This window comes from Euprymna scolopes, chromosome 46 (assembly GCF_053919585.1).
Source record: "Euprymna scolopes isolate OS-2025 chromosome 46, ASM5391958v1, whole genome shotgun sequence".
In the NCBI taxonomy this organism is placed as follows: Eukaryota; Metazoa; Mollusca; class Cephalopoda; order Sepiida; family Sepiolidae; genus Euprymna; species Euprymna scolopes.
Genome location: NC_136527.1, coordinates 86,996,900 through 87,022,264, shown reverse-complemented (window position 1 = coordinate 87,022,264; position 25,365 = coordinate 86,996,900). Strand labels below are relative to the sequence as shown.

The 25,365-nt window shown below is 34.9% G+C and overlaps 1 protein-coding gene across 1 annotated transcript; it reads right to left on the bottom strand.

The window, feature by feature from the left end:
* Positions 1–709: 709 nt before the first annotated feature.
* Positions 710–24,876, bottom strand: LOC145270889 (uncharacterized). The gene is made up of 2 exons (XM_080126440.1): positions 24,117–24,876; positions 710–10,962 (listed from the first exon to the last, which is right to left on the bottom strand). The coding sequence occupies exon 2, from the start codon at positions 10,778–10,780 to the stop codon at positions 9,977–9,979; it is 804 nt and encodes a 267-aa protein (XP_079982566.1). The 5' UTR covers positions 10,781–10,962; positions 24,117–24,876; the 3' UTR covers positions 710–9,976.
* Between the last annotated feature and the right edge of the window lie 489 nt (positions 24,877–25,365).

Genomic DNA, 25,365 nt, shown 5'->3' with positions numbered 1-25,365 from the left:
TAAAACAATACTGAAAAATAATGAAAAACAATGGAAAATGATGAAAAAATATAGAAAAGTACATACTGTAAAAAATAATGAAAAAAAATATAGAAAAGTACATACTGTAAAAAATAATGAAAAAAAATATAGAAAAGTACATACTGTAAAAAATAATATAAAAAAATATAGAAAACTACATACTGTAAAAAATAATATAAAAAAATAATGAAAACTACATACTGTAAAAAATAATATAAAAAAATAATGAAAAATACATACTGTAAAAAAATAATATAAAAAAATTAAAAAATAATATAAAAAGAATAAAAAAAATAATGAAAAAATAAAAAATGCATACTGTAAAAAATAATATAAATAATGAAAAATACATATTGTAAAAAATTTAAAAAAACAATGAAAAATGTATACTGTAAAATAATATAAAAAAATAATGAAAAATACATACTGTAAAAAATAAATAAAACAATGAAAAAATAAAGAAAAATGTATACTGTAAAATAATAATATAAAAAATAATTAAAAATGTATACTGTGAAAAAATAATATTAAAAAATAATGAAAAATATATAACGGAAAAAATCACGAAAAACTAAAAAAAAAACAAAAAACATGAAAAAACATAATAAAAAAATATAAAAAAAATCATTAGGAAAAGAGAAAATAAGTAAAACAATTCCAAGAAAACGAAGAAAATCAAATTCAATCATCAAATAACATTTTAACATTTTTATTCATAACAAGATAACGACATTACATAAAAATGTCATATTTCAAATTGATTTCAACAACATCCAAAAGTTCAGCTGGCCTTTCGATAATGTTAATTAACATTTCGATAATGTTAAGTATTGTTTCAATACTGTGGAGTACCATTTTGATAACGTTAATTATCATTTTGTTAATGTTAATTATCATTTTGATAATATTAATTATCGTTTCACTATCCGACGTGAGTGTCATTTATTTTACACAACTAAAAGTTAAAAATGTTTGATTGTTAATCGAATCATTTATTTCATAACAAAATTGTTAAGAATAAAATAGCGTTCCTGGTGCATAAAAAAAAAACTGTTCCTTAACGAGTCCTTCATAATCAGTATTATTTAAATTAAAAAAAAACAACATTTTAATGGTAAAATGTTTCATCTGCCATTTTGGTTATAGTCAGCTAACATACTTCCTAACTTACTGCGTGACTGCTACCGGAAGAGGTGACAAGAAAAATCATTTCCTCCAATTCTTTTTCTCTTACACTCTTGTGCATGTATTCTTTTTTTTAGTAGGTTTTTCCAATCTTTTTTTTTATATTTGTAACTAGCGCCCGGCTTTGCCTGGTATAAAATACGCTTAAATATGCTATTTTAATTTGTCTAGATTTTGTATATATTAGCAGGGGTACCCGGCGTTGTCCGGGTGTGTGGAGGCATAGTAAGGACACCCTGGTGGTAGGGGGGGGGGACAAAACAACAATAGCTTGGGTGGAAAAATGTGTTAAAAAAAAAATGTGGTAGTTGGCAGGAAGGCAGACTCGAACCCGTAATGCGAAGGAGGAAAAAAAAAAAACTAACGTTTTAGCCGATGCCTCCACTGAAATTCACGGAATATCAGCGAAAAAAAAAAGACCCCTCCTTGTAGAAAAGTGGCCAGTTTAAGGTAAAGGAATTAAGGTTTTGGCCAATTTTTCGATATTTGTCATCCGAAGGATCACACTTTTTAAAAAAAATATTTTTTTATTACATTTTCACCCCAAACAAGACACATTGCCACTTTGGTGTAGGGGGCTACTATCAGGGGCAGCAACTACTGGGGTACTATGTTGGGATTTGGCCAGCAAGATGTCGGTTCACGTTACACTTGAACTTCTGCATGTCAGTACAGTTGGGGAAGCAGGGACCTGGAATGGAATTCCAGAGTCAAGCGGTTCTGGGGAAGAAACTACTGGAGTAGAAAGATCTTTTACATCTAGGGATCTCTACTGTGTGGAGGTGGGATTTAGCTGCCTGTCGGGTTTGTCAAGGGTGTCTACGTCGTGGGGGGCACAAGTGTCTGCAGTTCGCCAGAGCATTCACCATTAAAATACTTGTAGAACAGGCAGAGGGATGCAACATTTCGTTGATGGGACAGAGGCTGAAGCTTAGATACCAATCTCGTAAAGATCCATCGCGTATATCGAAAGTTTTTGCAAAACATACGCACACATTTTGCCCTTTATATATAGATAATAATTATTGAAGTTTCTTTTTTTTTTTAAATAATCATTTAAAAGTTTTTCAGTGTAATTTTAACCAACAATTATTGAAATTAGTTTTTTTTTGAAGAATTTTTAAAAACACCTTTTAATATATGCTAGCGGTAGGTCGGCACGAACGTGAAAATATAATGTGAATTGTCCAGCACGCTCAGTTCATTTTATTTATATATATATATATATATATATATATATATATATATATATATATATATATATATATATTCTTTTAACTATTTTGGGGGTATTATGTATTGGATACGTTTTTTTTTATGATGTTTGAAAAATTGTAATTTTGATATCAATAATTTTATTTTTATGCTTTCATACACATATATTTATGAAATAAATTCAAATAAAAAACTAATTTTTAAATTTCAAAAAATAACTTATTTTTATAATTTCATAAATATATTGTTTTATAAATTTTTTAATAAAATAAAAGCTTTTATTAATTATTAATAAAGACTAATTCTGTTATTTTTATCTTTTTATAATTTTGTTAATTTTTATTGTATTTTTTTCAATAATGACATTTTCTTATCTCTATATAAATAAAATGAACTCATTTTTTTCCCGTCTGATTTTGACATTAATAGGATTAAAAATCAAGATATTTCATGCAAATATAATATGCACAAACGGCAGAACAATATCTGAGGTGTGTTATAAGCTTATTATTTCTCAAATTCCTCGATAATCTTAGATTTCTATACTTTTTCTGCTGAGAAGTCACGGCCAAAATCGGTTAAGATCAATGGAAGTGGTAAAATATTTTCTCTCTAATAAATTCCTCCTCCCCCTGCCACCACTTAACACCGTTTGGGGATCGTTCACAAGAAACAGTTGAGAAGAGAACACCGGTTTGGCTTCGTAGTTCTTTCATGTGAAGTTATTTAAAATCACTAAACTAAGCTGCAGTTCTCTGTGGCGTAGTGGTTAGCGTGCTGGACAATTCACATTATATTTTCACGTTCGCGCCGACCTACCGTAGTCGTTTTTTTTTTTTTTCCTAAACAACTGGAATGGACTTTTCTTGGTGGCAGAACTGTTAACGTTGCAGATGTTTTTTTGTTTTTTTTTTCACACTTTATTTTCCTACTTTTACTCATGACTCCGGGTTTGATCCTTCCTACTTACCTACCATAACATTTTTTAAAACTCCCCCCCCCGTCCCGGAAACAAACACTCGGGCAACGCCGGGTACCCCCGCTAGTATTTTATAAGGTTGACAAAAAGGGTCTTGCGGAAGTTTTCATTTTGATTTCAAATGATGTATTTTTAAATAAGTTTTCGTTATAAAACCTTTAATTTATATATCATTTTAAAGAGCGTTCTTCGCTCTATCTGTAATGTTATGACCCTGTGATCACAGCGTAGTATCTGTTAACTGTAGCAAGCGGGGTCAATGGTCAAAACATTGTTATTATTGCTATTGTATTCTTATTAATTGATTTGAGCGACGGATGGTCGTTGGATCAATTATTATGATTAGAAGAATAAACAATTAAATTGGGGAAGAAATGATTGACGTGTGAATCGCAAAAAGAATGTGAAAATAGAAAATATATGTAAACATTATTTTGGGGTTTTGAATAAACAAATAACTAGTTGTGGACATTATTAGATTGGTCTGAGACACGTAATTAGGTGACGTAAGAGAACACGTGATGTAGTTAGTTTTGGAGAGATTCAGAGAGTTGAGGATTGACTATCAGAGTGGACAGACGTCTAGACAGGGGTGGACAGACAGCTAGGAGCAGGCTGTAAGAACAGAAAATGTAGACAAACTGCAGATCCTGTGAAAACCATTTGAGACAACTGTAATAAATTTATATTATAAAAATATAAAGAGTTGTTTTAATGGTTTCACAAATAAGAACAGATGTCTCAATTGGATGGTGCTGATTACTTCATGGTTCGTCACGGGGCAGCGGGAAGATACAGAAGAACTCTTCAAAAAAAAAAAGGTATAAAGCATGTATTATTATTCTTACATATGAACTGTAAAAATATCCCGTGTGATAAGTTTGATACAACATGATTCAGTTCACACGTCAATATCATGTCCTCCTGGCTAAACAACATACATACGATTTATACGTTTATTATCTGTCTGTTAAAAGAACAATATCTTACATCCACTAGATAACACATGACACGTTTTAATATATCATCTCCTCCAATATAAACCAATATACAACATATCTAATCATTTAAATTACAATCGTTTTAAAACAACGCTGGATTAAAAATAAAAAAAAACAGAAAATTCGCTCAATTTTTCAATTCAAACTAGGTTGAAAAGCTCTTGAAACAGCTTGTGTTATCAACGAAGCACTTGACCCAGGAACCACTACTGAATGCCAATACAATGGTGGTTTAAGAAATTTCATGGCGATGACCAGGGTCTTGAAGATGATGAGCATAGTGGTCGGCCAACGGATGTTGACAACGATTAATTAAAAGCCTTAGTTGAAGCCAATCCACGCACAACTGTTTGAGATCTTCTGAATTAGACGTAACATATACAATGATTTCCAACCACTTGAGAGAGATTGGAAAGACAAAAAAAACACTTGATAAATGGGCGCCTCACGAATTGAATGACAAACAAAAGAAACGCCATTATGAAGTGTCATCTTCATTTCTTTTATGCAACAAGAACGAACTGTTTCTTGACCGGGTTGTGACTTGCGATGAAAAGTCGGTTCTTTACGACAACCGGCAATGCTTAGCTCAATGGGTAAACACCAAAGAAGCTCCACAACACTCCTAAAGCCAGAGTTGCACCAAAAGAAGTCTCATCCATTATCAAGGCCCGGAAGCCACTCAGGGATAAGGGTTATTGCAAGTACAATAATTATTAATTAACCTATTTCGGACCGAGCGGAGTCTGTCAAAATCAACATTGAACTACAGCCAATTGTAAATAAGTATATATATGTTGTATATTTTGAAATTATATTACGTTTTCATCATTTCTTTGTGTTTTAGCTTATTGCTGATTCTTTTTGTTTGCTGATTTTTGCATTTCGTTGTTAGGCATTTATACTAGACTTTGTAGCTTAGTGGGGGATGCCCTTTTCTCTACCCTGCAACCTCTCTCCCACAGAAGAGACGTTGCGAGCCTATCCTTGTTGTATCGTTCTTTCCATGGCAGATGCTCATCTGAACTCCAATCTCTGGTCCCCCCTCGCCAATCTTTCACGAAAAACACCCGTCTAGCCGAATCCACTGTGAAAAATTTCCCCCACTCTTTATCTGTGCCTAAATCAAAACGTGGATTCCATGAACAAAGCTTCTTTCTTAGAACTGCATGCCTGTGGAACTCTGTTCCGTCTGCCTGCTTCCCTCCTGACTACAACTTGGATGTCTTCAAGTCCAACGTTAACAAATTCCTAATGAACTGCCCCCTTAAGTAAACACTTCATCAAATCTCCACACTAACGTAATGTACTTGCAATAACCCTTATCCCTGAGTGGCTTCCGGGCCTTGATAAGTGGTGACCACTGTGTAAAAAAAAAAAAAAACCCTGCAGAAGTTGAACGAATTGGGCTACAAAACTTTACCTCATCTGCCATACTCTTCAGACCTCTCACCTACCGACTACCACTTTTTTTAAGCATCTCAACAACTTTCTGCATAAGAAATGCTTCAAAAACCTAAGCAATATCAAAAATATCTTCAGCGACTTCATCGTTACCAGAACGCAAGATTTTTACGTTACTTGCACAAATACACTTGTTTTACGTTGGCAAAAGTATGTTGATTCTGATGGTGCTTATTTTGATCAATAAATTTTTGATTACGCTGAGATATGTTCATCTGAATTTAAAAGTTAAAAAGCGCAAGAACTTTCTTGTCAACCTTATATTTCAATAAATCGCTTCAATAAATTGCTTCCATAAATCGCTTCACAATAGAAATACGCAAAAAGCAATAAAAGTGAAGGAACTGATTTGCCTTCTCACTGCTTTCGGTAGCGCGACGCTGGAAGTTAGGAAGCACGTTAGCTGCCATTTCCTGCTTATATTAAAAATCAATCATCTAGGGACGTAATTAAGTTATTGTCCAGTTGTTTTCTTCAATATCTATCAAAAAAAAAAAAAATCAAGAAAAAAATGTTAAATTTCTGTCAAACCGTTTTCTTAAATAATTTAAATCTTATCCTGTTTTAAGCATTGTCTAAAGATATTGTTGCACTATCCACCAGAAAAATTCATTAATATTAGTAAAAAAAAAAAGAAAAGAAAATTCAAAGTCAAAAATAAAAAATTAAAAAAAAATTAATGGAAACAAAGATGAAGTAAAAAAGAAAAAAGAAAAAAAAAATCAAACAAAAAAAAAAATCTAAAAATATTTTTTTTAAATCAAAAAGAAAAATTAAAAAATCGAGTAAAAAAAAAATTGTAAACAAAAAAAAATCAAACTTTTTTTTTAAATTAAAAAAATCTAAAAAAATATTTTTTTTAAATCAAAAAGAAAAATAAAAAAAAATCGAGTAAAAAAAAAAATTGTAAAAAACAAAAAAAAAATCAAACAAAAACTTTTTTTTAAATTAAAAAAAGAAATTGTAAAAAACAAAAAATCAAATTAATTAGCTCACTATTAAATAAAAAATAATATTTCAGTAAAAAACAATTATAATTCTGAATGTTTGGGATGAGATATGAATGTTAAAGTAATCAGACCATTGCGTTATCCGCACAACGTTACGTTCAATGTAACCAACATTTATCAGGTGTAAAAGCCACCATGTTTTGGAAGGAACAAAAAATGCAGTTAGCTCTGCACTGTAAGGTTTCGAATTTTTGGATCTACTTGGAAGTAAGTTTACATCTATATATATAAAAGCGAAAATGTATGTTCGCTTTTTGTGCATGTCCAAGAAAGGCTTTTTTCAGAGAAGTGGTCGGTCGGCTCACAACTTTTTAAAACTGTTTAGATCGCATATAAATTGTAATATCTCAAAGTTAACAACGAAGCTCGCCTGTCTATTTAATTTACTCGATTTCGGGAAGATAAATATTCAACATTTGTCGCTCGCCGCATGTGGGTTAGTCTTTTTCCTATAACATCTTGGGAAAATAAAAATTACTATCCCGCAGTCAAACTTGACCTCATTAACTCATTAAAACGGGCACCTGCCAAATCCAAGTAATTAAATAAATTCAAACGTGTTTCCGTTAGCATCTCGCGGTGGGGCAATGGTTAACGTTGCACTTTTTTTTTTTTCACACTTTAATTTACAACTTTGCCTCAAGGGTTCGGGTTCGGGCTCCGGCTCGATCCTCATACTTACCTACAAAAACGATTTTTTTAACCCCCCCCCCCCCCGAGTTTCCACACACACCTCCAAACACCCGGGCAACGCCGGGTACCCCTCGCTAGTTAATTATAAAAATGCTTTAATTATCAGGGAATCTTAGAGGTATCATTTTTAACTTATGATTAAATTTTTATTAAAATCCATCAACCAATTGTAAGTTTTTAGTTGGTTGGGTGGTTGTTTTTGTTTTACGGCATATCAACCCTTTTCAGGTTATTTAATGCTGAATCAAGTGATTTTGAAAAAAATTTTTTATTAGAATATATTTGTTTTTTTCAAGTCAGTTTCTATTTAACCCATAGTTGGGACCCTAACAGGTACTACCACTCCAAGTCAGAGTGGACCTGGGAGCAATGGCAATTAAAAAAATGTCAGGAAAAAAAAAAGGTTAGCTCTGCGCTCTAAGGTTTCGAATTTTTTAATAAAATCCATCAACCAATTGTAAGTTTGCTGGTTTCAGTATGATTAATCATGTGTTATTCAATTTGTTTTAACCAGATTTTTTTTGATTTTTTTATACATTATAATTAATGTTTTTTTGCCTCATCAGTAGAATCAAAGTCACCAATGAAGGCAACCCCAATCCCCCATCAGAAACAGCGGCATGAAAAAAGCCGACCGGACAGTCCTTTGGGAGCCTGAGCCACTTGCGGATGCTGTTTCGCACGTTAACATCGATAGCCCTGAGAGTATTGTGGCGCACGTTGCCCAAGACAAATGAATGCAATAGCCGGGGCATCGCATATCCCCGCCAGAGCTCAATGCGCTGCTGCGGCTTTAACGGAGCAGAATGCAACTCCCCGAGCCAGTCATGGACCACCTTGTGGTGTGGAAAGGGAAGTATCCCCTTCCAGTCGAAACTGACCCCGAGCAGCACAAACGAATCCAAGACCCCTAGGGTTCGAACGGGTTGAGCACCACAGACAAGCTCCGCTGCGGCCAGGTGTACGTTTTTCGCCTTCTTGTTAGACAAGATGGCAAGAGACAGTGATTTAGCGGGGTTAATCACCATACCCGATCGCGCCAAAGCTAGTTCCACCGCCTCAAGCTTTACTCGCATACCCTCTGGAGTCCGAGCGAAGAGAGTAAGGTCATCGGCGTAAGCTAACGCCCCTACCTCAGTTGACCCCATTGGATAAGCGATCTCGGGCAAGGGACAAGGAAAGAACCTCATCCATGACCATGTTAAAAAGCAGAGGCAACAAAGGGTCGCCCTGGCGAACACCACGGGAAGGGTGAAAAACCCGGTCTCCCAGCACGCTGGTCGTAGCATCATAGCCGGCCCGGATGTAGCGCACCAGAGGATCTGGTGCGCCAAACCTGCGCGCTGCCCGGCAGATCGAGTCGTGATTAACGGTGTCAAACGCTTTGGAAACGTCGATCATCACCGTCACAGAGATCCCGTGTCTCCCGATGGGCACTCTTGAGAATTGCATTTAAACAGGTGGTGACCTCCAGGCAGCCATCCCTTGCAATTGGGCGAAGGAGGGTGGCTCGCTGGCATCCGGCGACTTCGGGATAAGGGAGACTCTTGATCGGATAAGAGAGAGGGGAGGTGCTTCGCAAAGCAACACAAGGTTTAAGGTGGCTGTCACTATTTTAACCCCCTGCAAGGTCTCGTAGGAGACAACGTTCGCTGATAATTAAATTACTTTTATAATTTGCGTAAACTTTGGTACTTGTACAGTTTAATCAACATATAAAAATGAAAATATCAAAAAAAGTTTATATTGTACGTATCCGTTTTGAACTGAAGATCTCCGAAAAAAAACAAAAAAACATTTCACTTAATTTGATAGAGTAGTTTTTTTGTGTTTTTTACAGCGGAAAACATGTTTTTATGACAGCACTTTGAAGGCAGACATCTTGGATTTTTTCTTAATTTTTGTTTGGATTTTAGAAACGCCACAGGAAGATAAATCCATGTAAAGCGCGGACATCCCCTCCCCATCTTTAATTCTAGCTTTTCTTCATAAAAATCGAACATTTTGCTCGGTATCATAACAAATTGTTTTTTCGCTGTAAAAAAAAAAAAACCTACTTGATGAAATTAAGTGAAATTTTTTATTCAGAGAATTTCGTTCCATAACGGATACGTACAATTTAATTATTTTTCGATATTTTCATTTTTTAATGTGTTGATTAAACTGTACAAGTACCTTTTACTTCAAACTAGATAAAAAATGTGAAACCTTAGAGTACAGAACTACCCTCACTTCTTTTTGCTACCAAATCATGGCGACTTTTATACCTGAAGAAGGTCGAAGGTTACATCGGCCGAAACGTTGTGCAGATAAGATGTGAGAATGATTGTTCGATTAATCGAAACAAAATAAATAATATTTCAACATTATTGATAACAAGACAAAGTTACAAGATATTGTCAAATTTGTCACGGTTCAACAACTTCCTGGAGTTCCGCTGGACTTTCGATAATTTGAATAATCATTTCGCCATCCAAAACAGACGGCGCGGTCGGGTCGTTCACCTTACACTGATGTATGTCAAAAAGTTTCCGATTGTCAATAACAAAACCGCATTCCTGGCACATAAAAAACTGTTTCTCAACAAGTTCTTCGTAGTCGGCGTCTGCTGTTTGGATTGATATTTCTCTAACGTCTTGAATCGAGCCAAGATCAGCATCAGTCGACACGATCTGAGAGGTTTTCGCCGTCTCGATCTCAACATTGTGGGCACGCATGTGTGACTTGAGCGTGAACTTATACTTGGTCGAATAGTTGCAATATGTGCACTTGTAAGGCGTGTCATAATTGTGCAACAGCATATGTGACGCCAGAGCCTGCGGGTCACTGAAATTTGTGCCGCACGTGTGACAAAGACTCGCGCTATTCTTTTTCAAATGTTTCCTCAAATGAGTTCTCAAATTACTGCGATCGTTTGTCGCAAAGTCACAAACATTGCAAGTGAACGGTTTTAATCCGGAATGTTTCAAAATGTGCACCTTCAGGTTTTTTTTCCACGCTGTCCGAAAATCACACAATTCACACTTGTAGCATCGTTCCCCCGTGTGGATCCGATTATGGTGTTCTAAGTCTCGTGGTGAACCAGTGCGGAAGTCGCAGTTCATACAGCATAACGGCTTTGCAGGGTTCCCGCTGCACTTGTGGCTTTCGATTTCCACTGCATTCTTAAAACCAAGCTGGCAGCTAGGACATCTGTGCGGACGTTGCACCATTCGGCATGCGAAATCCTGATGAAACTTGAGCGTCAATTGCGTAGCGAATGTCTTGAAGCAGTCTTTGCACTGATTCGTTTTCACTTCCTTCCCAGACGTGTGTAACTGCTTTTCATGGCGTTGCAGGTGATGCGCGTGGAAGAACGCAGCGGAACAGAAAGAACATTTATAATGGCGTTCGTCTACAAGAAATTGAAAACAAATTGATATTAAAATTGAAAACATAAATGGGTCAAAGTTCACCATTACGCCAACTGGAGACGTCTCAACATTTTGCAATAAATCAACAACTTTTAAAGGTTTTCGAGTATGCTGAACACAGATATCACCGGGAAAATTAGCGCAGACAAATAGTTTTCGAGATATAAATATCTGAATCGTGCAATGTAATTTCTAGTAGTTTGAATTGGCCGCCATCTTTGTTGTTTCAATGAAATGGGATAGTGAGCATGCGATATGTGTTGTTATGTTTAACGGTTATTCAACGCTATTTCTTTCGGGATAAACATCCCCCCACCTCCCAATGTTAAGAACGGCTTTTAGAATAACCCCCCTCCCCATGTTAATAACGGCTTTCGGAATAAACATCCCCCACACCTCCTGATGTTAATAACGGCTTTTGGAATAAACGCCCCCCCCCTTCCCCATGTTAAGAATGGCTTTCGGAATAAACATCTCCCACTTCCCCATGTTAAGAATGGCTTTCGGAATAAACATACATCTCCCCATGTTAAGAATGGCTTTCGGAATAAACATACACCTCCACATGCTAAGAACGGCTCTCAGAATAAACATACACTTCTCCATGCTAAGAACGGCTTTCAGAATAAACATACACTTCCCCATGTTAAGAACGGCTTTCGGTATGACACCCCCCCCACCCACTTCCCCATGTTAAGAACGGCTTTTGCAATAAACATCTCCCCACCTCCTCATGTTAAGAACGGCTTTCAGAATTGCGTTGAGTCAACTACACAGATCATCCGCTCACTGCAGCGTGCGCACGCATGCTCAATATACCATTTCATGGAAACAACAAAGATGGCGGCCAAATAAAACTACTAGAAATTATGTAACAAAATACAGAATATTTATATCTCAAACTATTTGACTGCGCTAATTTTCCCTATGGTATTTGTTTTCAGCATACCAAGTCGTCATTTTTTTAAGAAATTATTGAGGCGTCTTCAGTTGGCATAACGGTGAACAGTGACCAAAAAATGGGTACAATGCTATAGTATGCAAGATACTTACAATTAATTAATATTAAGATTTATTAACTTTATATTATATATATATTAAAGCGAAAGTATCTGTGTGTCAGTTTGTGTATATTTTCCTACGCAATAACTCTGTCAATTTTCAGTCTACAGACTCGAAATTTGATATACAACGCACTGAGATTTGGGAAAATCTTTATAATTCGTTTTTGGCCAGAAATTTGGCTGTTAAGAGGTAAAAGTTCAACGATTTGACCTTTGAGAACTCTACCAAACTCTTCCGGCAATTTTGGGTCTAAACACTTCAAATTTTAGATATAGGTTCTTTGGACATGGATCTAACTTAATAACTTGATTTGATCCCAAAGCAGTAAATGTTAAGGGGTCATAATAGGGGTCAAAGTTTTAAAAAATTTGACCTCTGCGGTCTCTACCAAATTATTCAGACAATTTCTGGTCTAAACATTTGAAATTTTACATAAAAGGGTATTCAGAGATAGGGCAAGCTTTTTAATCGGTTTGGGTCGAAAATTTGAGCTATAAATATATGTATGTATGTTTGCGTGTCTGCCTGAAACTTTTGACAGAGGCAACGGATTTTCACAAGATCTATATTGTTTTGAAGCTTGACCCTTCAGACGACAAATACCGAAAAATTGGTTAAAACATTAATTTCTTCACCCTCAACTGGGTGCTTTTCAGCAGGGAGGTGTCGCCTTTTTTTGAAAGTCATCCCCTCTTTTCGATTATCTAGCCTTAATTTAAACCTACGCCACTTCTGGTTTGCCGGTGGTCATAACAGCAAAGACATCACGTTTTTTTGCTGTTCTTTTCCTCCATCGCGGTACAGGTTCGAGCCTGCCTTCCTACTACAAACTTTTTTTTTTTTTGCTCAACACACACCTCCAAACACCCGGGCAACGCCGGGCACCCATGCTAGTATTATATATACTATATATTACATAGTGGCATTTGTCTACAAGAAATTGAATAGAATGATATTAATTATATACGTTCTTTAAAAATTTGGTTATTAATTAAATAATAAATTAAATACTTTATATTAACATTTATTTACTTTATTATTGCATTTACTGGATGGAATTCGTTTACAAGAAATTGAAAACCAATTGATACAAATTAAATACTTTTTATAAACATTTATTAATTAATTAAACAATAGTTTAAACAAATGAAGCATGGTTCCACATGAGTGCACAGTAGACGAGGCATAAAAAAAAATTACTAAGTTCAGCATCCCCCCCCCCACTGAGCCCTAAAAGTCCCCCGGGGAACGTCAAATCCTGGTGAAAATGTACAAACGGTGCAGTTTTAGGCCTTAACATATGTAGATTTGAGTTCTGCACCATGCAAAAAAAGAAATGACTAAGTCCATCATTTGCACCCCCCCTTCCCCCTGTTTAGCCTCAAAAGTCGCCAAGGTCTTAACATATTTAAATTTGGGTTCCGCACCATGCAAAACTGCTAAATAAACTATTTACTAAACATACACAGAAAATTTTGACATAGACAGAAAATTTTGGACAAACATGGTAAAATAGTCCCCAAAAAAACTATTCGCAACCAGATTTTCAAAGATACTATGGATTGAGTTGGGCAGCAACATGTCTGATCATATTACACTTGAATTTCTGCATGTCAGTACAATCAGGAAAGCAGGGGCCTGGAAGGAAATTCCAAAGTGCAGCAGTCCGAGGGAAAAAGCTATTTGAGTAGAATGTTTTTTTTTTTTGTTTTTTTTACTCATGTTCACCCCTTACAAAGCATATCGCCACTTTGACGTAAGGGGCTACTATTTGGGGCCATGTCTAGGAAAGATTAACAAGATATTTGTTTGTTACAGTTAAACTTCTGCATATCAGTACAGCCAGGACAGCAGGCAGCAGGAAGGGAATTCCAAAGTCTAACTGTTCGAGGGAAGAAATTATTAGAATAGAAAGCTTTTCTGGCATTTAGGGATAACAACAGTGAAGGGGTGAGATCTTATTGCTAAGCGGGTTTTCGTGGATATGTACGTCGAGGGGATACAAGTGAAACGAGTTCATTAGAACACATTCCATTAAAATATTTGTAAAACAGGCACAGTGATGCAACATTGTGGCGATGGGACAGGGGTTGGAGCTTAGTTGACAAAGTGGGACCGATTATATCGAAAACTCTTTTTTGGACCCTATACAAGAGGGAGATGCTAATGGTAGATGCACCAGCCCAGATGTGGCAACAATACTCCATGCATGGGTGGATGATGGCCTTTTAAAGGTGCAGGATACTCTCAGGTGCGAGTAGTTTTCTAGCTCGATAAAGGGAACCCACCTTTTTTGCAGCAGCCTTTGCAATGTCTTCTATGTATTTGTTCCAGTTCATATTGCCCACAAATGTTAGGCTGAGGAGTTTGAATGTAGAATTATCAGGTAGGGTACTATTTGTCATAAATATAGGGGTTGGAGAGGCGTCTTGTAATTGTTAAATGAGAGCAGCTTAGTTGTACTAGCTGCATTATACTATATATTAAATGTTGCCATCCATTTGCGGCCCCATTCTACTATAGTCTGGAGGTCATTTTCTAACGATTCGGACATTGTCTTAGATTTATGTACATCTGTTCGTTCCTCATGCTTATTATAGGGCATTGTATCATCAGCAAATATACCCATCTCAGATACAATATTATCAGGGAGGTCGTTTATGAATATCATGAATAATAATGCTCCAAGGATCAACCCTTGAGATACTTCCGCATTAATGTTATGCTGCTTGGATGTACGTCTGACAACCTGTATGCTTTTATTGTTTAAGAAGGATCTAATTTTATTTAGTATACGTCCAGTTATATCATACAATTTAATTTTCATTGGCAGCCCTTTATGCCAGACTTTTTCAAAGGCCTTGCATATATCAAGGGCTACAATCCTGGCTTCGTCCGCCTTATCCAGTACTCTTTTTTGGACCCTATACAAGAGGGAGAGACTAGTGGTAGATGCATCAGCCTAGAAGCGGCAACAATACTCCATGCATGGGCGAATGACGGCTTTGTACAGATACTGGATACTCTCAGGTGTGAGTAGTCTTCTAGCTCGATAGAGGGAACCGACATTCTTTGCAGCAGCCTTTGCAATGTCCTCAATGTATTTGTTCCAGTTCATATTATCCGCAGGGGAGGTGTCTTGTAATTGTTAAAGGAGAGCAGCTTTGTTTTACTAGCTTTGAATGTAACCATCCATTTGCGGCCGCATTCCACTACAATCTTTACAACATTTCTACAGTGAAGGGGTGGGATTTTGCTGCCTGTCAAGTTTGTAATGGGTATTGTCATTGAAGGGGTACTAGTGCTCGGAGTTCGTTTCTGTGATGGGAGAGAGGTTGGAGTTTAGTTGATAGTTCATATATATATATATATATATATATATATATATATATATATATACATATAAGTAAATTCTTGGTACAGCAAAATGGAAGGAGAAATTTCAGAGGAAACATAATTTAATTTAAATACCAAAGAAAACAAAAAAAACGGGCAGGTGAAATTATTAAAATTTCCTTAAGGCCTTATTATAAATATAATAAAAACTACTATTGAACGTAAAATTGCTACATTTAATACTGTTAAACATATCGGTCCATCACGTTGTCTCATTTATTTAAAATTACCATGGTTAGGTCCTGTTGGCCTTCATATTGTTAAAAGGATTTCTTCTGCTACTCAACGTTGTTTTCCAGCTACTATGCTTAGAGTAGTTTACACAACTCGAACCTTTTTCTCTTCTTTTCGTAAAGATGTTTTGCCAACCATTCAAAAGAATTCTGTTGTTTATAAATTTGTTTGTCAGTGTGGAGCTGACTACGTTGGCAAAACATCCCAAAGATTGGAAATGAGAATATCCCAACACATCCCTCGGGATATTCGACTACACCAGGTTTCGAGAACATCCGGGCACTCCCAAGCTCATGAGTCCGCCATCGGCAATCACCTGATGAGTATAAATAGGTGTTCTGATCAATATTCCGATGGGTGGTTTTATGTTTTATACAGTGCGAGGTCGAACTATCATCTCAATATCATTGAGGCGTTAGTCATTAACAACTCTCGACCTAGCCTGTGTAGACAAAAGATTTTGAAACATCAGTTGGATATATTTATTGATTTAAAACCACCTGAACAATGAGATTTTTTTTTTCTCACTGTGCTTCTAACTAAAACCAAATTCCCTTCTTTCCTCATTCGATTCTTAGTTTTTAATTTATCATTCTGACGTTTCCTCTTAGAAGGTCAGACGATAAGGCGTTAAGGAAATTTTAATAATTTCACCTGCCCGTTTTTTCGTTTTCTTTGGTATTTAAATTAAATTATGTTTCCTCTGATATATATATATATATATATATAAGAAATGAAAACTTTAAGTTGAAATTTACAATCAAATTTATTGCTCAACAGGATACTCCAAAAAACAATTTACAAAGTGCTTATTCTGCGGACTTTCAATTCAAAGAAAGTGTTGTATTAGAGATAGGGGTGTTATGTCTGTGTGTGGTTGTATGCGCGCACGTGTGTGTGTTTTAATGCGTCGGGTCTGATTTATGTGTGGGTGTGTGTATGTGTATGGGTGTGCATGCGAGTGTACCTTGCATTTCATGTTTTTGTGTGATGGTATTAGGTTCTGTTCAGTTCAGGAGTGAATTTGGTGATGAAGTTTTTTTCCTGTGTAAGTAAATAAAAATAATTGTCTGTTTGGAAGATTGGCATTATTTTGAAGCTGTTTCCACTGCATGTGTGTACGTGTTTTGAAACATAGAGGTGTCTGTTATCTGCAATTTTGATGTTGCTCTTATTGAAAGTCCGCAGAATAAGCACTTTGACAATTGTTTTTTGGAGTATCCTGTCGAGCAATAGATTTGATTGTAAATTTCAACTTTTTTAGTTTTTATTTCTTTTCTCTTATAATAAGCTCTACTCTCTATTATTTGTGTATTGAGCTTTTTTTATTTGGTTGGGATTAAAATATTTATGTATAAATACTTGTTTTTTTATATTAGATCAGGTATTAGGTAAAATAGGTAAACATTGCATCTCCTTTGATTTCACTATATACATAATATTATATATATATATATATATATATACACACACATAATATATACATTGTATATATATATATATATATATATATATACACTTGTTTATTGTTATATAAACATGGTCACATCCTGCTGCTACAAATAGCCACTTGATGATATCTGTTGTTTGATTGAAACAAGTGGCTATTTGTAGCAGCAGGATGTGACCATGTTTATATAACAATAAACAAGTATTATCAGCTCTTTTTATTGAGCACTATCTAACAACCTCGTTGAATTCATTAGTCCATTACTTTTGAATAAAAAAAAACCCGAGTATATATATATATATATATATATATATATATAGACTTATATGTAATATACTGAGTTCGTGTAATTCAGTACATTTTCATATACCAATAGGTTTTAAGCCAAAAATGGTTGACTTAAGGAGTAAACTACAAAATTATCACATTTCATAACTGAGCATTAATATTGACATGGAAACAATTGTAACGTAAAATGAAATACACTTTTTGTTGCCATCAACACCTTGTCTTGAAGTCTTGATTTTGCACACACAGTATATATATATATATATATATATATATATATATATATATATATATATATATATATATATTTATTTCTTAATCTATATATATAAAAATGTAACTCTCGGTTAGTTCGCAATTAATAGTCTAAAAAACCACTGGACGGATGGCTTCCACGTTTTGGTATAATATGTTTACTATATCAATGTGTGTTTTTATATATTTCTTTTTAATTATAACATTATACTTAATTTTTCTATGATAAATAGGTGTTTTTCTTTGTATCGAGAGGCCATTTTTTTTATTTAGGGACAATTATTTATTACCGCTTCCTGTCACGTGACCAGTGTTATAATTTAGCGGTTTTCCTGCTAGATCTGGAGATTTCGGTTGCAATCTAGCGGGGAATTCTAGAAAATTTGGAGATATTTAGCACCCACACACCCGCAATTTTATTAAAAATACTTTAAAACATAAAATAAACTCATTCATGTAAGTAAAAAAAAGTAGCATTTATTGCCTTTGGTAACAATTATTTATTGATTATTTGTTTTGTTTTTCACCTTTTTTCCACTAACCATTCTTAAATCTTGCTATAAAATCGATTTTTCCAAGTACATTTTAGGGGGTGGGGGCATTCCAACCTCCAAAGTAAAAAGCAAGAAACAACAGCAAAAAAAAAAAAAGAAACTTATACCAATACAGTAGAATTTAATTATCTACCAACCTAAATACTTTTAACATGCTAAAACAAAGTTTTTTTGTTTTTTTATTTTTCTAATTTCAAAATATGTTGCACCATTATTGTGATGTTTAATTTGCAGTATATTTCAATTTAACTTTTATTATAAAAAGTTTGAGTTTATGATTTGTTTCCTGCAAAAAAAAAATACCCAAAAAAAACAGGCAACACTAGCTGATAAAATATGTAAGCCTTCTGGGGAGCTAACCGCTTCAATATAATTCCAGAAACATATAGTGAGAAAAAACGGAACATTTTATATATTGAGCATACTATATTTATAATTTTTTTATGGTTAAAAAGTTAAAATATGGAGTTTGGGGGGGGGTAGTGATTTTTGAAAATTTCAGACGATAAAAGTTAAAAATCTAGCGATTTTCTGGACATTTCTTTCTCCTGATCTCGCGTTTTTTTTTAAAATCTCAGTTGACAACATTGCATCACTAAAAAAACAAGAGGGGATGTAGGTATAGATAGGTGACAATCTTATAGACCAAAGCATCTCAGAGTGTATTCAATTGAAAAATTTCTAAGTCCAAACAAGAGGGGATGTAGGTATTGATAGATGGCAATCTTATAGACCAAGGCATCTCAGCGTGTATTCAATTGAAAAATTTCTAACTCCAAACAAGAGGGGATGTAGGTATTGATAGGTGACAATCTTATAGACCAAGGCATCTCAGCGTGTATTCAATTGAAAAATTTCTAAGTCCAAACAAGAGGGGATGTAGGTATAGATAGGTGACAATCTTTTAGACCAAAGCATCTCAGAGTGTATTCAATTGAAAAATTTCTAAGTCCAAACAAGAGGGGATGTAGGTATAGATAGGTGACAATCTTATAGACCAAGGCATCTCAGAGTGTATTCAAGTGAAAAATTTCTAAGTCCAAACAAGAGGGGATGTAGGTATAGATAGGTGACAATCTTATAGACCAAAGCATCTCAGAGTGTATTCAAGTGAAAAATTTCTAAGTCCAAACAAGAGGGGATGTAGGTATAGATAGGTGACAATCTTATAGACCAAAGCATCTCAGAGTGTATTCAATTGAAAAATTTCTAAGTCCAAACAAGAGGGGATGTAGGTATAGATAGGTGAATATCTTATAGACCAAAGCATCTCAGAGTGTATTCAAGTGAAAAATTTCTAAGTCCAAACAAGAGGGGATGTAGGTATAGATAGGTGACAATCTTATAGACCAAAGCATCTCAGCGTGTATTCAAGTGAAAAATTTCTAACTCCAAACAAGAGGGGATGTAGGTATAGATAGGTGACAATCTTATAGACCAAGGCATCTCAGCGTGTATTCAATTGAAAAATTTCTAAGTCCAAACAAGAGGGGATGTAGGTATAGATAGGTGACAATCTTATAGACCAAAGCATCTCAGAGTGTATTCAATTGAAAAATTTCTAAGTCCAAACAAGAGGGGATGTAGGTATAGATAGGTGAATATCTTATAGACCAAAGCATCTCAGAGTGTATTCAAGTGAAAAATTTCTAAGTCCAAACAAGAGGGGATGTAGGTATAGATAGGTGACAATCTTATAGACCAAAGCATCTCAGAGTGTATTCAATTGAAAAATTTCTAAGTCCAAACAAGAGGGGATGTAGGTATAGATAGGTGACAATCTTATAGACCAAGGCATCTCAGAGTGTATTCAAGTGAAAAATTTCTAAGTCCAAACAAGAGGGGATGTAGGCATTGATAGATGGCAATCTTATAGACCAAGGCATCTCAGCGTGTATTCAAGTGAAAATTTTCCAAGTCGAAACAACAGGGGATGTAGGTATAGATAGGTGACAATCTTATAGACCAAGGCATCTCAGCGTGTATTCAAGTGAAAAATTTCTAAGTCCAAACAAGAGGGGATGTAGGTATTGATAGATGGCAATCTTATAGACCAAGGCATCTCAGCGTGTATTCAATTGAAAAATTTCTAACTCCAAACAAGAGGGGATGTAGGTATTGATAGGTGACAATCTTATAGACCAAGGCATCTCAGCGTGTATTCAATTGCAAAATTTCTAAGTCCAAACAAGAGGGGATGTAGGTATAGATAGGTGACAATCTTATAGACCAAAGCATCTCAGAGTGTATTCAATTGAAAAAATTCAAAGTCCAAACAAGAGGGGATGTAGGTATAGATAGGTGACAATCTTATAGACCAAGGCATCTCAGAGTGTATTCAAGTGAAAAATTTCTAAGTCCAAACAAGAGGGGATGTAGGTATAGATAGGTGACAATCTTATAGACCAAAGCATCTCAGAGTGTATTCAAGTGAAAAATTTCTAAGTCCAAACAAGAGGGGATGTAGGTATAGATAGGTGACAATCTTATAGACCAAAGCATCTCAGAGTGTATTCAATTGAAAAATTTCTAAGTCCAAACAAGAGGGGATGTAGGTATAGATAGGTGAATATCTTATAGACCAAAGCATCTCAGAGTGTATTCAAGTGAAAAATTTCTAAGTCCAAACAAGAGGGGATGTAGGTATAGATAGGTGACAATCTTATAGACCAAAGCATCTCAGCGTGTATTCAAGTGAAAAATTTCTAACTCCAAACAAGAGGGGATGTAGGTATAGATAGGTGACAATCTTATAGACCAAGGCATCTCAGAGTGTATTCAATTGAAAAATTTCTAAGTCCAAACAAGAGGGGATGTAGGTATAGATAGGTGACAATCTTATAGACCAAAGCATCTCAGAGTGTATTCAATTGAAAAATTTCTAAGTCCAAACAAGAGGGGATGTAGGTATAGATAGGTGAATATCTTATAGACCAAAGCATCTCAGAGTGTATTCAAGTGAAAAATTTCTAAGTCCAAACAAGAGGGGATGTAGGTATAGATAGGTGACAATCTTATAGACCAAAGCATCTCAGCGTGTATTCAAGTGAAAAATTTCTAACTCCAAACAAGAGGGGATGTAGGCATTGATAGATGGCAATCTTATAGACCAAGGCATCTCAGCGTGTATTCAAGTGAAAAATTTCTAAGTCCAAACAAGAGGGGATGTAGGTATTGATAGATGGCAATCTTATAGACCAAGGCATCTCAGCGTGTATTCAATTGAAAAATTTCTAACTCCAAACAAGAGGGGATGTAGGTATAGATAGGTGACAATCTTATAGACCAAGGCATCTCAGCGTGTATTCAATTGAAAAATTTCTAAGTCCAAACAAGAGGGGATGTAGGTATAGATAGGTGACAATCTTATAGACCAAAGCATCTCAGAGTGTATTCAATTGAAAAATTTCTAAGTCCAAACAAGAGGGGATGTAGGTATAGATAGGTGACAATCTTATAGACCAAAGCATCTCAGAGTGTATTCAAGTGAAAAATTTCTAAGTCCAAACAAGAGGGGATGTAGGTATAGATAGGTGACAATCTTATAGACCAAAGCATCTCAGAGTGTATTCAATTGAAAAAGTTCTAAGTCCAAACAAGAGGGGATGTAGGTATAGATAGGTGAATATCTTATAGACCAAAGCATCTCAGAGTGTATTCAAGTGAAAAATTTCTAAGTCCAAACAAGAGGGGATGTAGGTATAGATAGGTCACAATCTTATAGACCAAAGCATCTCAGCGTGTATTCAAGTGAAAAATTTCTAAGTCCAAACAAAGGGGATGTAGGTATTGATAGGTTACAATCTTATAGACCAAGGCATCTCAGCGTGTATTCAAGTGAAAAATTTCTAAGTCCAAACAAGAGGGGATGTAGGTATTGATAGATGGCAATCTTATAGACCAAGGCATCTCAGCGTGTATTCAATTGAAAAATTTCTAACTCCAAACAAGAGGGGATGTAGGTATAGATAGGTTACAATCTTATAGACCAAGGCATCTCAGCGTGTATTCAATTGAAAAATTTCTAACTCCAAACAAGAGGGGATGTAGGTATTGATAGGTGACAATCTTATAGACCAAGGCATCTCAGCGTGTATTCAATTGCAAAATTTCTAAGTCCAAACAAGAGGGGATGTAGGTATAGATAGGTGACAATCTTATAGACCAAAGCATCTCAGAGTGTATTCAATTGAAAAAATTCAAAGTCCAAACAAGAGGGGATGTAGGTATAGATAGGTGACAATCTTATAGACCAAGGCATCTCAGAGTGTATTCAAGTGAAAAATTTCTAAGTCCAAACAAGAGGGGATGTAGGTATAGATAGGTGACAATCTTATAGACCAAAGCATCTCAGAGTGTATTCAATTGAAAAAGTTCTAAGTCCAAACAAGAGGGGATGTAGGTATAGATAGGTGAATATCTTATAGACCAAAGCATCTCAGAGTGTATTCAAGTGAAAAATTTCTAAGTCCAAACAAGAGGGGATGTAGGTATAGATAGGTCACAATCTTATAGACCAAAGCATCTCAGCGTGTATTCAAGTGAAAAATTTCTAAGTCCAAACAAGAGGGGATGTAGGTATTGATAGGTTACAATCTTATAGACCAAAGCATCTCAGCGTGTATTCAAGTGAAAAATTTCTAACTCCAAACAAGAGGGGATGTAGGTATAGATAGGTGACAATCTTATAGACCAAGGCATCTCAGAGTGTATTCAATTGAAAAATTTCTAAGTCCAAACAAGAGGGGATGTAGGTATAGATAGGTGACAATCTTATAGACCAAAGCATCTCAGAGTGTATTCAATTGAAAAATTTCTAAGTCCAAACAAGAGGGGATGTAGGTATAGATAGGTGAATATCTTATAGACCAAAGCATCTCAGAGTGTATTCAAGTGAAAAATTTCTAAGTCCAAACAAGAGGGGATGTAGGTATAGATAGGTTACAATCTTATAGACCAAGGCATCTCAGCGTGTATTCAAGTGAAAAATTTCTAAGTCGAAACAAAGGGGATGTAGGTATAGATAGGTGACAATCTTATAGACCAAGGCATCTCGGCGTGTATTCAATTTAAAATTTCTAAGTCCAAACAAGAGGGGATGTAGGTATAGGTAGATGAAAATCTTATAGACCAAGGCAAGTCAACGTGTATTCAAATGAAAATTTCTAAGTCCTTACAGGGGCGGACGTTGGTATAGGTAGATGAGGAGCTACTAGACCAACACATGTCCACGAGTATTCAATTTAAATTTCTAAGTTCAAAACAGTGTAAATAAGTGTCTGGAAGTGGCCGATCGACGCCTACTGCCATGTTGGGTGCATGTAGGCGTAGCAAAATGCCTTCTAATCTGCTAGGCACATCGGGACTTAGTTTATTTTCTGTCCTTTCTCTGCACCGTGTAGGTTGGCGTCTGGATGTGCCTCATCGATGCCTTGGCATATAAACGTGTAATCAAGTTAAAACTTCTAACTTCAAAACGGGAGTTAGGTACCGGTAAATGAGAAGCTTATCAATCTAGACATGTTGAAATTTATAAGTTCACACATAGTGGATAGCAAGGCGAGGAATAGGGATATAGAATAAGAAAAGAGAGATAGACAGATCTAGATAAATACAGAGGTATAAAGAGATACAGGCAAGGGAGATACATTTCATGATTCAACTTATATGCTAATAAGAAATAGTTGGTATATCAGGAACACAAGCATTGTATTTACTAGTTAATTTTACATCAGAATACACTTGTAGATTTTATGTAGCTTTTTTTCTATAGGGAACATGCAAATAGCACACATAACATCTAGACATATAAATATATACATAAAACAATTACAGTTATGAGATATATCTGAACTAATCCAAAAAGACAATAATGATGAATATCATCACTTACCTTGGAAAATTATCCAGGCTGTATGCCTACTCACATTCCATCAAACACCAGAAAATCATGAGCAATTGCTTGGTTGATTTTTTTTATTTTTTTTATTTTTATTTTTTTCATACACATTTGTAATTGTGTCTTGTTTTATCAAGTATTTTTGTAGTTAATCTGTGGTGTTGGGAGAGGTGTTAACATGAATCAATTTTGCTTAACATTTTTTATTATGTATATTTTTTCAGTTTACAGAGTCATTCCAGTACCAAGTCTGACACTGTAATTGCTTGAAAAGTATTGCATTGGGAAGGAATCTTTTTTTTTTTTTTTTTTTTTTTTTGAGGTGTGCAGGAATTTCAGTAGGGGATGTTTCTACTGATTTCAGATTCCAAGACAGCAAATTTGTATTTTATTGTTTGTGCATTCTTTTATCAAGTTTTTACAGATGTTTTTGTGTTATGAAAGTGAAAATGAATGAGTTGCAAAGACATTTACATTTTTGCATTCTTTTTTTAATTCTTCACCTTTTTTGTTTTAATGTCCCAAGAGTGAACCAAGACGGATGAGTCTTATTCAGCAGAGTCGAAAAAAACAGGTTACCTTTGATTGTCCTCAATGGATTTGTCCATAGTATAATGTGTCCAAGTTATTGCCCTAATAAAGTGAGAACCATACCCCAAAACTAATGCAGAACTCTACTTAATTAAATGAGCACTCTCAAAGACAATTTATCTAACATAATTTTGAAATATGTTTTATAAAGTTACCATAGAGCTCTCAAATATATTAGGCACTCAAATAGGAAATTTGTTTCAAATACTTGTCATATATATATATATATATATATATATATATATATATATATATATATATATATTAAAAACTTACAGTATATCTATACTTACATATTGACATTTAGGTTTTCAAAACATACTGCAGAGCTCCTCATGTTTTCTGAATTTTATGCTTTCGTCTACTAATCTATTGAGCACTCTTAAGTATATTTGTGTAGCTGAATTGCCATACATGTTTTTGAAAGTGTATATTTAGCTCTACTAATGTATTGTACTCTGTCAAAATAAATTTATGCAGTTGAAATGCCATATCTGTTTCTCAAATGTTTTATTTAGCTCTACTAATATATTGAGCACTCTGGAAGTAGATTTGTCTAAAATAATTGCAAAAATGTTTCCAACTCTTACTACAAAGCTCTTTAAATGCATTGAGCACTCTTAAAGTAAAATCGTCTTGTATAATTAAACAA